General features: G+C 27.3%; 1 protein-coding gene across 3 annotated transcripts; it reads left to right on the forward strand.

Annotated features, from left to right (window-relative positions):
• The first annotated feature begins 7,645 nt into the window (after positions 1-7,645).
• Positions 7,646-10,030, forward strand: LOC133821032 (uncharacterized). Of its 3 annotated transcripts, none has more exons than XR_009887269.1 (4): positions 7,646-7,758; positions 7,943-8,089; positions 8,935-9,129; positions 9,692-10,030. XR_009887269.1 is itself a non-coding variant. In XM_062253565.1 (4 exons), the coding sequence occupies exons 1-4, from the start codon at positions 7,719-7,721 to the stop codon at positions 9,766-9,768; spliced, it is 345 nt and encodes a 114-aa protein (XP_062109549.1). In that variant the 5' UTR covers positions 7,652-7,718; the 3' UTR covers positions 9,769-10,030. The 3 variants fall into 3 exon arrangements, 2 of the variants coding, with proteins under 2 accessions (XP_062109549.1, XP_062109548.1); XM_062253565.1 differs by having other exon boundaries at positions 7,652-7,758; positions 7,958-8,089; positions 9,081-9,129; positions 9,645-10,030; XM_062253564.1 differs by having other exon boundaries at positions 7,652-7,758; positions 7,958-8,089; positions 9,081-9,129.
• The last annotated feature ends 4,036 nt before the right edge of the window (positions 10,031-14,066 follow it).

Here is a 14,066-nt window from a genome sequence, read left to right on the forward strand (position 1 = left end):
GAATATGACAATCATGAGATTTCATACCACTCAGAGTACAACTTTTCATGTCTACCAATGACCTTATATTTGATGAATAGCCATCTAAAACTTTTACATTAAGTAGACAGGAACAAACTTCCTTCCTTTCATCTTTAGTGAGGGTGTAAGCAGCAAGAGGCAAGTATGTTCGTCTCTTATCTATTTTCGGAGTTAATCATTCACGTATACCCATTGCAGCCAAGTCTTGTCTAGCCTTAATTCCGTCCTTAGTTTTCCCAGGAATATTCAACAAAGTTCCAATCAAACTATCACATACATTTTTCTCTATGTGCATAACATCTAAATTATGGCGTACAAGTAAGAATTGCCAATATTCAAGCTCGAAAAAAATAGATTTCTTTTTATAACAACTTTTGGGCTCTTCCGCAACCTTAGCCTTCCCACGACCCTTCCGCTTTGTAGGTGTACGAACTTTAGGCTTACCTAACTTAAACATGATTTTAGACATCTTCTCAAGTACTTCACTCCCATTTAAAGGTTGAGGAGCCTCCTCAAACTCTTGTTTGCCGTTGAATGCCTTTTTCCAAGTTCGATATTTATGCGTACTAATCAAGAACTTCCTATGACCCATATAACATACTTTTCGGGAGTGCTTTAAGTATTCAGAACATGTTTTTTCTTCACAAATGGGACAAGCCTTATATCCTTTCACACTAAACCCGGATAAATTTCCATAAGCAGGAAAGTCATTGATAGTCCACAACAATACAGCTCTAAGATTAAATTCTTCTTGCCTGTACGCATCATAAACCTTAACCCCTTCATCCCACGAAGTTTTCAAATCATCGATAAGAGGCGACAAATATACGTCGATGTCATTGCCAGGTTGTTTAGGTCCCGATATCAACAATGTCAACAAGGTAAATTTTCTCTTCATGCACAACCATGGGGGTAGATTGTAAATGACAAGCATAACAGGCCAACAACTATACTTACTACTAAGAGAAGTGTGTGGATTAATCCCGTCAGTCGAAAGACTTAGACGAATATTACGATATTCATTTCCAAAACAAGGCCACTTCAAATCAACCCTCTTCCAAGCTAGGGTGTTAGCTGGATGCCTTAATTTACCATCATTTATTCTCTCATTAGCATGCCACGATAAATTTTTAGCATGTTCAGCATTTCTAAACAACCGGATGAAACGAGGAATAGGAGGAAGGTACCACAAGACCTTGGCGGGTACTCCTTCCTTGACATCCTCACCATTTCTTTTCTTTTGCCATCGTGACTCACCACAAGTAGGACACATTTTTGCATCTGCAAAGTCATTCCGATATAACATGCAATCATTAGGACATGCATGAATTTTTTTCATATTGCATGCCTAATGAGCATAATGTTTTCTTTGCTTCATAAAATGAAGTTGGCATTTCATTACACTCCGGCAACAAATCATTCAAAAAACAAAGTAGATCAGTCATTCCTTTATCACTCCAACCGTGTTTAGCTTTCAAATTGTACAACCTAAGGAGTGCGGATAACTTTGTAAATTTTTTACAACCGGGGTAAATCGGTTTCTCAGCATCACTAAGTAGTGTCTCAAACTTATCTGGGTCTACTCCGAATCCATAATGTGCGTCATCAATCATATCATCTAATGCATCACAATTCTCCTCTACTATATTCCTCCTTACTTCATTGGGTCTACTTGGTGGAGTTGGCGCGACATGCATTCTCTCCCCATGCATATACCAAACCGTGTAACTTTTGTCGATTCCATTGAAAAATAAGTGTTGTTTGATCTTACTAAGATCCATTTTCCTTACATTTCCACACTTAATACATGGGCAACGAGTAAATTTTAGGTCTTTCACATTCTCCGAACAAAATCTTAAGAATAAATCGACCCCGTTTTTATATTCCACGGATAACCTATTCGCTGACATCCATTTTCTATCCATATCTTCTCCTATGTCTATGAAAAATTAAACAATAAAAACTACATAAGCACATGGTCGAGTGTATGAAAAATTGGGCAGCATTTCTTCTATATTAGCAACCTAGCCATCAGTCAATCTTATCAAATCCAATCAAATAAGCACAACACAATTCAAATATAATATTAGAATACATAATTCTAGACAAAATCGGACATCATTTCCCCTATAATATTGATCTAACCATCTGTTAACAACAAGTCAAACAATTCAAACAGCACACAATAAGTTTCTTCCTTATAGCTCCACAGCACACAAACAAATTTTCCAGAACCTACTTTACTAAAACACACAGTTCTCAACCTTCTGTTATCACCGCAACACACAATTTTAATCTCAGAACCTACTTCACTATGGATGAATATTTAAGATATTCAAACTCCTCTAACAAAAATTTAATAATACTAAAACGAGAGATAAGATAATGTACGTACCTCTTGCAATTAATAGTCCTAGCTAGAAAATTTACTTCACTTTGCAATGCACTTTGCTATTAAATTCACAACCAACAAAATTGAATTAATTAATAAATAAGAAATTACTAAACAAATATCACTAAATAATTGGATTAACAATAACTTATTCTTGCAATTTTAGAAACTTAAAAACCTTAAATGTGTTATTGAAATAGAAATTTTGAGGCAAAAATCTCTCTAGTTAAAACCACAACCTACAAAATTAAATTAATTAATAAATAGAATATTACTAAATAAATAAATAAAACATAATATATATAATCAACATACTTCAATGTTAATAAAATATTTAAAATATATTTATACAAATATATATAATTTTTTAATTAAATAATAATATAAATTAAAAAAATCATAAACATAAATATTTGACTTACTTATATCTATACATGCAATTTAGTATGTAAATTAAAATTAAATTATTTTCCTTATTTTAGATATATATATATTAATACTTAATCAACCTAAAAAATTAATTAAAAAATCTACAATTTTCGGATTAAATAGTAAAAAAAATTAAAAAACAGTAAATAATGTGGTATAATATCAATATCACAATTCTTAATGTCAAATTTTCACTAAAATTATTTTTCAAACTTTAAATAAATATTTCTAATATCCTAAAATTACCCAAAACCGCACTATTCACAAATACCCTAAAATCCCATCATTAACCCACTATATTTAAAGAAAATAAATAAAAAACATTATTCTTACTATTATACAGTAATTAAATCTTAAAAACATACCTAAAAGTAATTTTTGTTGATGAAAATCAACCAAAAACGGAAGCCAAAATCGCCTTGAAATCGCCTCTTTCCGCCTCTGGTTCGTGTGCTCGGGGAAGAAGAAGAGTGAAGAGGTTATATAAAAGGGAAGCCTCCAACGTCTCCCCTGGGAAGACGTGCACACTTCCAACGTCTCCCCTGGGAAGACGTCCGATGTGGCACGTCTTCCCAGGGGAGACGTTGGAAGTGTGCACGTCTTCCCAGGGGAGACGTTGGAAGTGTACACGTCCTCCCTGGGGAGACGTTAGAAGCCTAAAATTGTCAGATTTATATATATTTAATTATTTTATTTCGATTTTTAATTAATTATAAATAACGTCTCCCACTACTTTTAATGACTTACACACTTAGTCATAAACAATAACTTTTGATGACTTGCACACTTAGACTTTAAATATCCCTGATTACTTTTAATGTCTTACAAATTGGTGTAAGTCATCATAGAGAGTCATTAAAAGTGAAAATTGTTGTAGTGATGGGACCCCAAGTAATAATGGCCATTATAGTATGTGTATGTAATAAGTGTTATGTTATGTCTTTATGTTTATTATGGAATTTATGTATATGAAGTATGTGTTAGATTTTCCTTACTGGGGATTAGGCTCATTCCTTTTTGTTTATATGTGCAGGAAAATAGCTATTAGTGGCGGTAAGGTTCGTGGATGCTTGGAGATTGTGTATCGATGGTGAATGGAGTCAAGGAGTCGAGAGTTCAATTTTCGAGGATGTAGTCTTGTTTTACCTTTTTATGGTTTTACATGTATTTTTCCGCACTTTCTATGTAACTCCTTTTCACTTTAAATTTTGTTTTGTTTTAAAGACAATGGGTACCCATATCCTACTTATTTTATGAGAGTAACTTTTGTTTCTACAAGTTTCTAATAAGTTTATGGTATTTTCGCAAATGTAAGTCTTATTAAGGTTTGTATGTATAGTTTCATTAATGGTCCAAAAAGTCTAGAGTAGTGGGTCATTACACATATGTAAATGAGATAAATTAAATAATAAATATATTAATTTTTGAAATTGAAAGATTAATTAATTGAATTTTAGAAATTAATTATTTAAATATAATTTAATTTTCGAAAATGTCATTTAAATATTTAGAATAATTAATTTTGAATTAATTAGTTTTATTTATTTAAATAATGTGAAAGATAATTCACGTAATTCAAAATTGGTTTGAATTAATTTGAAATTTATTCATTAATTAATCTGATAGGATTAGTTATCAGATTTAGATATTTTTGAATAAATAAATAGAATTGGTTAAGACACATGCCCTGAAAAGAGCATGTGTTACATGTCAATCAAAGTGTCTGTGACTGGCATGTAACTCCAAGACTGAGTCTTTGATATTTTTATTTATTTAATAAATAATTTGAATTTTGAATTTTAAATTTATTATTCTTTTATAAAACTATGTGATAGAAAATTATTTTCAGAACAAAAAGAAGATAATTCTAGAGAATTCTACGCTTTTGACATAGAGAAAAATTGTATGGTATAATTTCTCTCTATCCCTGAAATTGTGAGACCTAAAAATTACAAGATGTGTTGAGAATATCTTTTTGAATCACAAAATTCTCATCATAAGTCTACGTGCTCACTCACGTCTTGTTCTGAGTATTTTGGAGGCTGTTTTGGATTGGATGTTCGCTTGAGATATAAATAGATAGCGAGAAATATTGATAGTTCTACAACTAGTAAATTCCTCATCTTTTTAATGTCATTGATTAATGTACGCATATTAATGGATCCGATTATTTAAAGATTGTTTAAAAAAAAAATTTGAAATCCATGGCCCACCACTCTGTATATTCTGTTGCGCACATGGTAAACCATTTACGAACAATTTATGCCGGAAATATCCCTATAAATTATATACAGCTCAAAAACAATACTTACTCTCACCAATAACAAATCAAACTAATAGATACATAGCTTAAGAGACGACAAATCAAACTGATGTATAATTTTATTATAGAACTTCTTATTCAAGATAAGAAGTTCAAAATGTGTAAGAAGAGTACATGGAGTATACGACGATATAATAATGCAAGACAATATATGTTTTCTCAATTTATTAGAAACAGTAATTTAAGAGATTTTTTTGTGTTTTCAAAAATTTATTGAGAAGATGGTGGGGGTGGAGCAGGAAAGTCTGGCTCTTCACGATAGCACCAACAAATAGTGTTAGTGTTGCAGATAGCCTTTATCATGGTTATACCAGCAATTTCTTTGCATTTTTCAGTGCATCCCGATAGCTCACATGGATTCATTGGAATTACAAATATATCAACCTTTCCAGCTTCACTTGTTGTAACCATCATTGTCATCATCAACATCAATAATAATCCCATCATTCTCATACTCAAATCCTTGCCACCTTCCATTATATATATGAAACTACGAAAAATATATATTATATTATATAATCGGTTTGTATTTGTATGGTGGTCTCTTGGTCTCTTACTTCGTAGTTGGAGGTTGTATATATAGTACTAGTCAAAGGGCACCACATATATCATGAATTAGATTAAAGATAGAAATATTCTAAAAGAAAGTAGGATTATAGAAAGTAGGATCATGAAAAAAAAAATCTTCATCTATATTAGTGATTATACTATTTTATGATTCTATAGGATTCAGTTACTTAAGCTGCAACATTTGTTTCTAAATAATCCAAGTAGGAAGATTCTCATTTTTTGGAAAACATTTATAGAATATATTATATTATATTTGGTTTGTTAGCAACCAACTTGGAGGTTATAGATATATAATAATTAATCAAAAGGATACCACGTATGGATTATATTAAAGATGGAATTATTCTAGAAACAGTAGGAACAATATTCCTTAATTAGCTTTTTTTTTAAAAAAAAATTATATATATATATATATATACTAGGTACAAATAACATCACATTTCCTTACTTTTATTTATAAAATTTATTAATCATTTTTATTAAATTTATATTAATGTGATATAAATTTTAAATAAATATCTTATTTTAATTAAATAATTTATTTATTTTTATTTAAGTTTATGTTTATTCTAGTTTTTGAATTTGGTAGTGACAATCAGAAATATATATTAAATGTTTAATGTAATATTAAATATTATAGGTAAATATTTTAGGGGACTTTAAATTTAAGTTCTTGCTAGTTTTTTTTTTTAAAAATAAATTGTTACTAATTGACAGTAGATTATATTATATGTTTAATATAATATTATTCTAAGAAGTAGGTTTAAGTTTAATTAAATTTTATTTAAGTTATAAAATATATGATTTTATTATTTTTAATAATTATTATTGTAAAATATCTCAAATATATTCTATTTTAAAATTTTTAATTATTTATTATTTTTAAGTAATTATCATCGTAAATATCATATTTTAATTGATTTAATTATTTATTATTTTTAAATAATTATCATTGTAAAATATCTAAAAAATATATCATATTTTAATTTTCTTAATTTTTTATTTTATTTAAATTTAAGTGATGTTTACAAATTACGGTTAAATATAAGAATATTCGGTTAATTATAAGAATATTCCGTTAAAGTTAATGAAAAAACAAAATAAAATACTGTTAAAACCAATAATTTTCGTTATCTACACACTTTCTATGTAGCAGAGATATATTTGTATTAAGTAGAAGCAACATGTAATGAACGTTTACTTAGTTTGAAAGTTGTAAACATGCTTATTCAAACATGTATTTATTTTTATTATATTTTTTAAATTATTATATAAATTTTAAATAAAAAAATAATATCATAAAAATAAATAAAAGATGTTTAATATAATGTATTACATAGATGTGTTAAAAAAATTAGGGCAAAATATTAATGTCTATAATTAAAAAAAACTGGTGCACTTTTTTTTAAAATATATATATTACAATGAATTATAGTTCTATAGTATATACAAATATTTATACTACTACAAAAGTACTATTTTATGACATTTTTTTAGAGTACTCACCTACATGCGAGTCTTAAAAACAACTCTTGAACTTTTTTAGGGTATTCTGCGAGCCCAAAAAACTGATGCGTGTCCTAAAAATTTTATTTTGTTTTTTTAATATACACCTCTTAGATTTTCTTTTTTTTTTTCTAAATTTTTAATATTATATTAACTTTTTATTTATAATAATTTCTATATTAAAATTTAAATTCATTATGATATAATGAATAATATACTTAAATTTTATTTATTTAATATATTTATGATAAAATTAATTAAAAATAGTTATTTTATTGATTGGTTAAGTATTGTAAAATAATTTTAAATTTTAACTAATAATATTGATATTTTTATTTTTTAAAATCCAAGTTGAAAATATTTGGAAAAAAATAAGCAGTTGACATTAAATCAGATTTTAAAATCCATTCACCATTCTTCAACTTCATCTCCATCTGTCGAACCCAGAACCCAGCCGCATCTCCATCTCTCAAACTCATGCGTCTTCTCACGCTCATTATCAAAACAAAAATTACAGGTAGTTTTTTTATTCACTTGTCTTTATTCTACTATTATCTATTTTTAGGATTGGATATTCATTTGTTTTGGTTTTTACTTATTCTTCTGCCTGTAACTAAAAGAAATTCACTTGATTTTCTTTATATATATTTCCATTTGTGCGTGTGTTTATTTTTTAATGATTTGGATCTAATAATCACTAGCTCTATGACAAAAAGAGGGAAATAGTGTAATCTGTGATGGAGAGAAAAGGGCTCTCGGCGCACGGGCTCGCGACATTGTGAGCTCTATCGGCTTTGGAGAACGGAAGCGGGGCAGGGTGGGGTTCAGGCACTATGCTCGGTCAAATGGTATGTCTCTCTATTACTCAGCTTTTTTATTTATTTTTTTGGTGGAAAAGAAAGATGGTTTGAGGTTCTCTCACATTTGATGGTATTTCTTGTTTGAGTTTAAAGATAGGCACACATGTATAAATGCTCTTCTATTTGTTTCAAATATATATATATATATATATATATATATGTGTGTGTGTCATTATTAGAATTTTGCATATGCTTGTCGTGTTGGTTAGTTCTTGGACTTCTAATTTACAGAGAGTCACGTTGATACAAGACTATTAATTTTATACATTTTTTTAATTGTAGCATAACAAAGTGGACATGTTATACCATTTGTTTAATACTTGCAAGGTATTAGAAGCATAGTGGCTACATGTGCCATTCTATTTTATTAGTTTCTTTAAACTTTTAGATTTCGATACAAGATAAATTACAAACTAGATGCCTCAAGGTTAATTTTTTTTTAGGAGCCTTTGTGTGTTTGTGGTAATTACCCTGGGTATGCAGTTAAACGCTTATAGTTTCTAACATGGACATGGCTATGTTAGAAATTTTAATTTGTAGTGTTATGAGCATATTTAGAAGATATTGAAATTCTATTGCAGCTCAAAACCTCACTAACCATTATATTCCAGGTACAATCAGTAAACTCCACATATATTGCACTAATGATATATAATATAAAAGTTTTTTCTTATCTTCCTACTATACCTATGTGATGTGTTGAAAATGTGTGTAATTTTCCTTGTTTACTCATTATAATGTTTGAGATTCTTGACTTATTGAACATTATTTGGTTTTGGTATGCATGTGTTTTGATTTATTTGTGTACTGATTGATTTGTAAATTTAATTTAGTGAAACATGCAGCTAGATGAGATGAAGGCTCTTTTGGGAATAAATATAAGTATTTCAATTTTTAGGAAATGATTCTTTGACTCACTGAATATTTACTGGCTGGAAGTTCAGTAATGCTCTGAAATTACAATGGTGATTGTGTGCAGAATCTACTAGTGGACTTTGCAAGAGAGGTTCTTCGAGCAAGCTCTATAGGTATGTCTCTAGTTCTAGTTATTTACTTCCTCTAGTCAATCTTGGACTAGCTTTATTCACACTTATTTCTTTGTGTCCTTTTTCACAAGTATTCAGATTCTTGCATCCAAATCATTCAATTGACAAAAGCAATAATGGTACATAAAATTGCAGTTAGAAATACCCAATAATTTTGACTTGTTACGTTCATGGTATGGGCGGTAGCATTATTATATTTCTGAGTAGAATATTTTGGCATAGGTTCTTTTTTTTTTCATGTCTGTAGTAATAATTATGTTAGAAGTCCTAATTTTATGAGTTTTAGAAGGCACTAAGCGAATTTTATGGTATGTATATATGAAACATACATTGAATTAGAGTTAATATTAGTTTCTTGGAGTGGATGCATTATTATATGGCTACTGATTGTCTCCTTTGATAGCTTGTTTTGTTCCTGAATAAAATGGCTACTGATTGTTTGATGATTACTGCAAATGACATAAGACATAAATATATTAAAATTTAATTTCGTGTAGGCCAATTGTTTTGGTTTGTGATGTTCTGAACTCTTACATTGATTCAGAAACCAAAGGGAGAATGGCAATATATGCCACTGCACAACTAAGAAAAACTTCCGAGATTATATTTATTGCAGTATGATGCTTTTTGTTGAGGGTACAAGCGTCATACACACTTCTCATATATCATTTGGTTTGTCATTTTATGAATAATGTAAAATTAGAACAATTTTATTGCAAGATCTATCAATAGAGTATAAGATTAAAATATTTAGATTATTATTAGGACATAGAGTGGTTTGAGTTTTTTTATATATTTATTTTTTTATTTTTATTGATAATGTTGAAAGATGTTATAAGTTAGCTTACATTATATGTTAATGAGAATTTTAAATTTCTTTTAATATTTTTTTTGTGTTTTTGTAGTTTTTTTTTTTTTTTTTTGAAATTTTAGAAATCTAACCTATATAATATATTTTGGACACTAAAGGAATATATTTTTTAAAATTAAAATGAAAATTGTTGCTGCATTTAAAAAAAAAAACTTTTAAGAGCATGCAAAGTGAGTCATAAAATCTTAAATTAAACACATTCACTGGGATCTTTTAGGACACGCATTGCGAGTCCTAAAAACATTCTTCTAGGACTCACGAATAGAGTCCTAAAAACTTACTTGAAGGCAATCAACGGGATTTTTTAGGACTCGCGCGAGTCCTAAAAAATTTCAGTTTTTAAGGCACTCAAATAGATGATTCGCACCCTGCGAGTCTTAAAAAGTTTTTTTTGTAGTAGTGTTATATCAATAATCTCTACCTATAAATACAACATTTACATAGATATATATATTTACATAGTTATATGACATATATATAAATGATAATAATATTTAAAAAGAAATTAATAATAGAATAAAATAAGAATAGTGTGTAGATAGTATACATGCATATATCAACTATTTTTAATTTCTAATGTATCTCGCAATGTCCTTTGGTGAATTTGATGAAGAAAAAGACATCCAATCACTTGATAAAAATAAACAATCAAGATGGACATTAGCATATTAATAGGAAAGTATTAGTAATGACTAAAATATTAATTAATTACTAAATATATTGATATATCTATATATATATATATATATGAGGATGGTTACTTTAATATTAATCATTGGATTAAGATCAATTATCCATATTTATAATAGTTAATTAATATTTTAAAATTTTTTTTTTGATTTTTTCAAACTTTTGGAAGGGCTACCTGATAACATGACGGTCACATGTTTATTAAATACAAAATAGAAAAAAAAAATCTTATTTAATATTCGTTCTCCATTCCTTCTTCATTCTTTTATCCATTTCATTAGAAAAAAAAATTCTTTTTGGAATTAATGAGAATAATTAATGTGACAATTATCTTTCCAACTGATGTTTATTGCTTAATTAATCTAAAAGAATCGAAATTATTTATTTTATTTATTTATTTTCATCATCATTATACTCATTTCTCATCAAAAAATTGTTTAATGATTTATGGTAACTATTTATGAGTAATAACTAATGAGAAGTCTTTCATAAATATATATTTATATGTATTTATATAACGGCGAAGGGACTTTTTTGTGTTATTGTAGGCCCATAAGTATATGTTATATATATGTATATATATATATAACAAAATAATAATAATTTCCCAAGCAATAATTAATCAAGTCCACCTCCAAAGCTATCTAAAAAATATATTAAAATCTCCCAACATAAAATCTATATCATCAATATTTATTTGATTAGAGGAGTATGTTCCCTTAGTAGTTACCTCAATTTTATTGCAAGACAAGCAATAATTAATCTGTTGAGTTTATTAAATAATATTTCTATGACATATATATAAATATAATTTTTCTCATAATATTATTATAACGTCTTAATTTGTTCAATTTGTACCTGTGGAAAGTGTGGTAAAGCAGAATCCTTGACAATTTCCATCTTTACCATTGCCATGCATTCCAAGTGGGCATTTGCATTCATAATCTTCAATCTTATTTTTGCATCCTCTGCATTTGTATGTCTCTAAATCTAAGCACTCATCTATGTCTACCACCATCAAATAATAATATTGAGCTGTTAGTCTAAGTTAAAATATACATATATATATATATACACATATATATATATATATACAACGACAAAATATTATAAGTGTCAAAACATTCGTTTATACAAATATGAATAATTTTACTCTTTACTATTATTCATTTATAGGGAGTAATATTAATTATGGTAAAAAATGATATTTAAATTATTATAAAAATATTTTAAAAATATTATATTTTAATTAATTAATGATTTTTTGTTTAAGTTTATGTTGATTCTAATTTTTAAATTTGACGCTCAAGAGATTATATATTATATGTTTAATATAATATTAATATTATACGTGGATTTTAAATTTAAGTTTGTTGCTAGTTGATTGTAGATTATATTATATTATATGTTTACAGTGACGGAGCCACTCTTGGCTTAGAGTAGGCTCAAGCCTACACTGATTTTTTTTAAAAAAAAAAAACAAAGTAAATATAATAGATCTTCTACTAAAATGAGACATTTGAGGTGTGTTGAACATACAACAAGACTGATTTCTCTACTACAATGAATACATGTATACAAGAGTATCATGTGAACTAGGCCCAAACACTAAAGTTTTTGAAAGGCCAACGTAGAGTACTAATTCTGCAATTTTTCTTTCCTACAAAAGTATTATTATTAATATTAAATCATCATTAGAAGTAGTAGTAGACTTCAGAGCAATGAAGCATACAAAAATAATTCCAACTTATTCGTGTCATATATAGCTTATTGAATTAGTGTAGTGATTTGTTGAATTTTTATTAAAGTAAAATTATCAAAAAAATAATAGAAAGAATAGGTTCCAACTTGTGTCTCCCACTCTTTAATGGGAGCTAACATTCTCATATCTTAGCTATTAGTTAAAATATTTATTTATTCCGAATAAAAAATAAAAAATAATTGCTTAAAATTAATCAAATTTTATATCTTAAAAATTATCGTCAACTTCACCTAACCCTTGCCCTCACTGAGTAAATTTTCTGGCTTCGTCACTGTATGTTTAATATGGTATTATTCCAATACGAGAAGTTTAAGTTTTATTAAATTTTATATAAGTTATAAAACGTACAGTTTTATTATTTTTAAATTATTATTATTGTAATATATCTCAAAAATATCATATTTTAATTTATTTAATTATTTATTTATTTAATTTTGTTTATGTTTAAGTCATGTTCACAATCTATAGTTAAATATAAGAATGCCATCAAAGTTAAAGGAAAAATAAAATAAAAAATTGTTAAAACCAAGAATTTTCATTATCGACACACTTTTTATATAGAAGAGATAATAAGTGTGTAGATAATGGAAATTCTTGGTTTTAACAGTTTTTTATTTTTTTTTAAATGTTAACTTTAACAGAATATTCTTATATTTAACAGAATATTATTATATTTAACGATAGTTTGTAAACACTTAAACTTAAATAAAATAAAATAAATAATTAAAAATTTTAAAATATGATATTTTTGAGATAGTTTACAATGATAATTATTTAAAAATAATAAATAATTAAACAAATTAAAATACGATATTTTTGAGATATTTTACAACGATAATTATTCAAAAATAATAAAATCATACGTTTTATAACTTAAATAAAATTTAATTAAACTTAAACTCACTTATTAGAATAATATCATATTAAACATATAATATAATCTACTGTGAATTAGCAACAAATTGGGTTTTTAAAAAACTAGCAAGAAACTTAAATATAAAATCCATGTATAATATTTAATATTACATTAAACATATAATATATAATCTCTTGTTGTCACTCCCAAAATCAAAAACTAGAACAAACATAAACTTAAACAAAAATAAATAAATTATTTAATTAAAATAGGATATTTATTTGAAATTTATATGACATTAATATAAATTTAATAAAAATAATTAATAAATTTTTGTTTACCGAGTTTTTTCGGAAACTAGAATTATAAAAGATAAGAGAGCTTAAAAAGAAAGGATTTAGAAAATGCAAGCAAATTTTTATGTGGTTGGGGCGTTAATGAGCATTAGTCCACGAGTCAGTTGTATTAGAGCTTAGAGAGTTTTTGACAATGGAGTTTTCTGCAAAATTTGAGCAGAGTAATTGCTTACAAGAAATATCTGGGATCCCCCTTCCCAGTGTACCACTGTTCATATTTATAGGCAAGCGAGTGCATTGGGCTTGGGTCGGACTAATCCTAGCCCAATAAGGGAATAAGCATTATTTGCTCTGTGATGGAGACTTAATACAAAAGATTGAAGTATAAAACATATATTAACCAGGGCCCATTGGGCCAGCCCAAACATAACCACACTATAAGAC

Source organism: Humulus lupulus, chromosome 3, assembly GCF_963169125.1.
Source record: "Humulus lupulus chromosome 3, drHumLupu1.1, whole genome shotgun sequence".
Taxonomy (NCBI): Eukaryota; Viridiplantae; Streptophyta; class Magnoliopsida; order Rosales; family Cannabaceae; genus Humulus; species Humulus lupulus.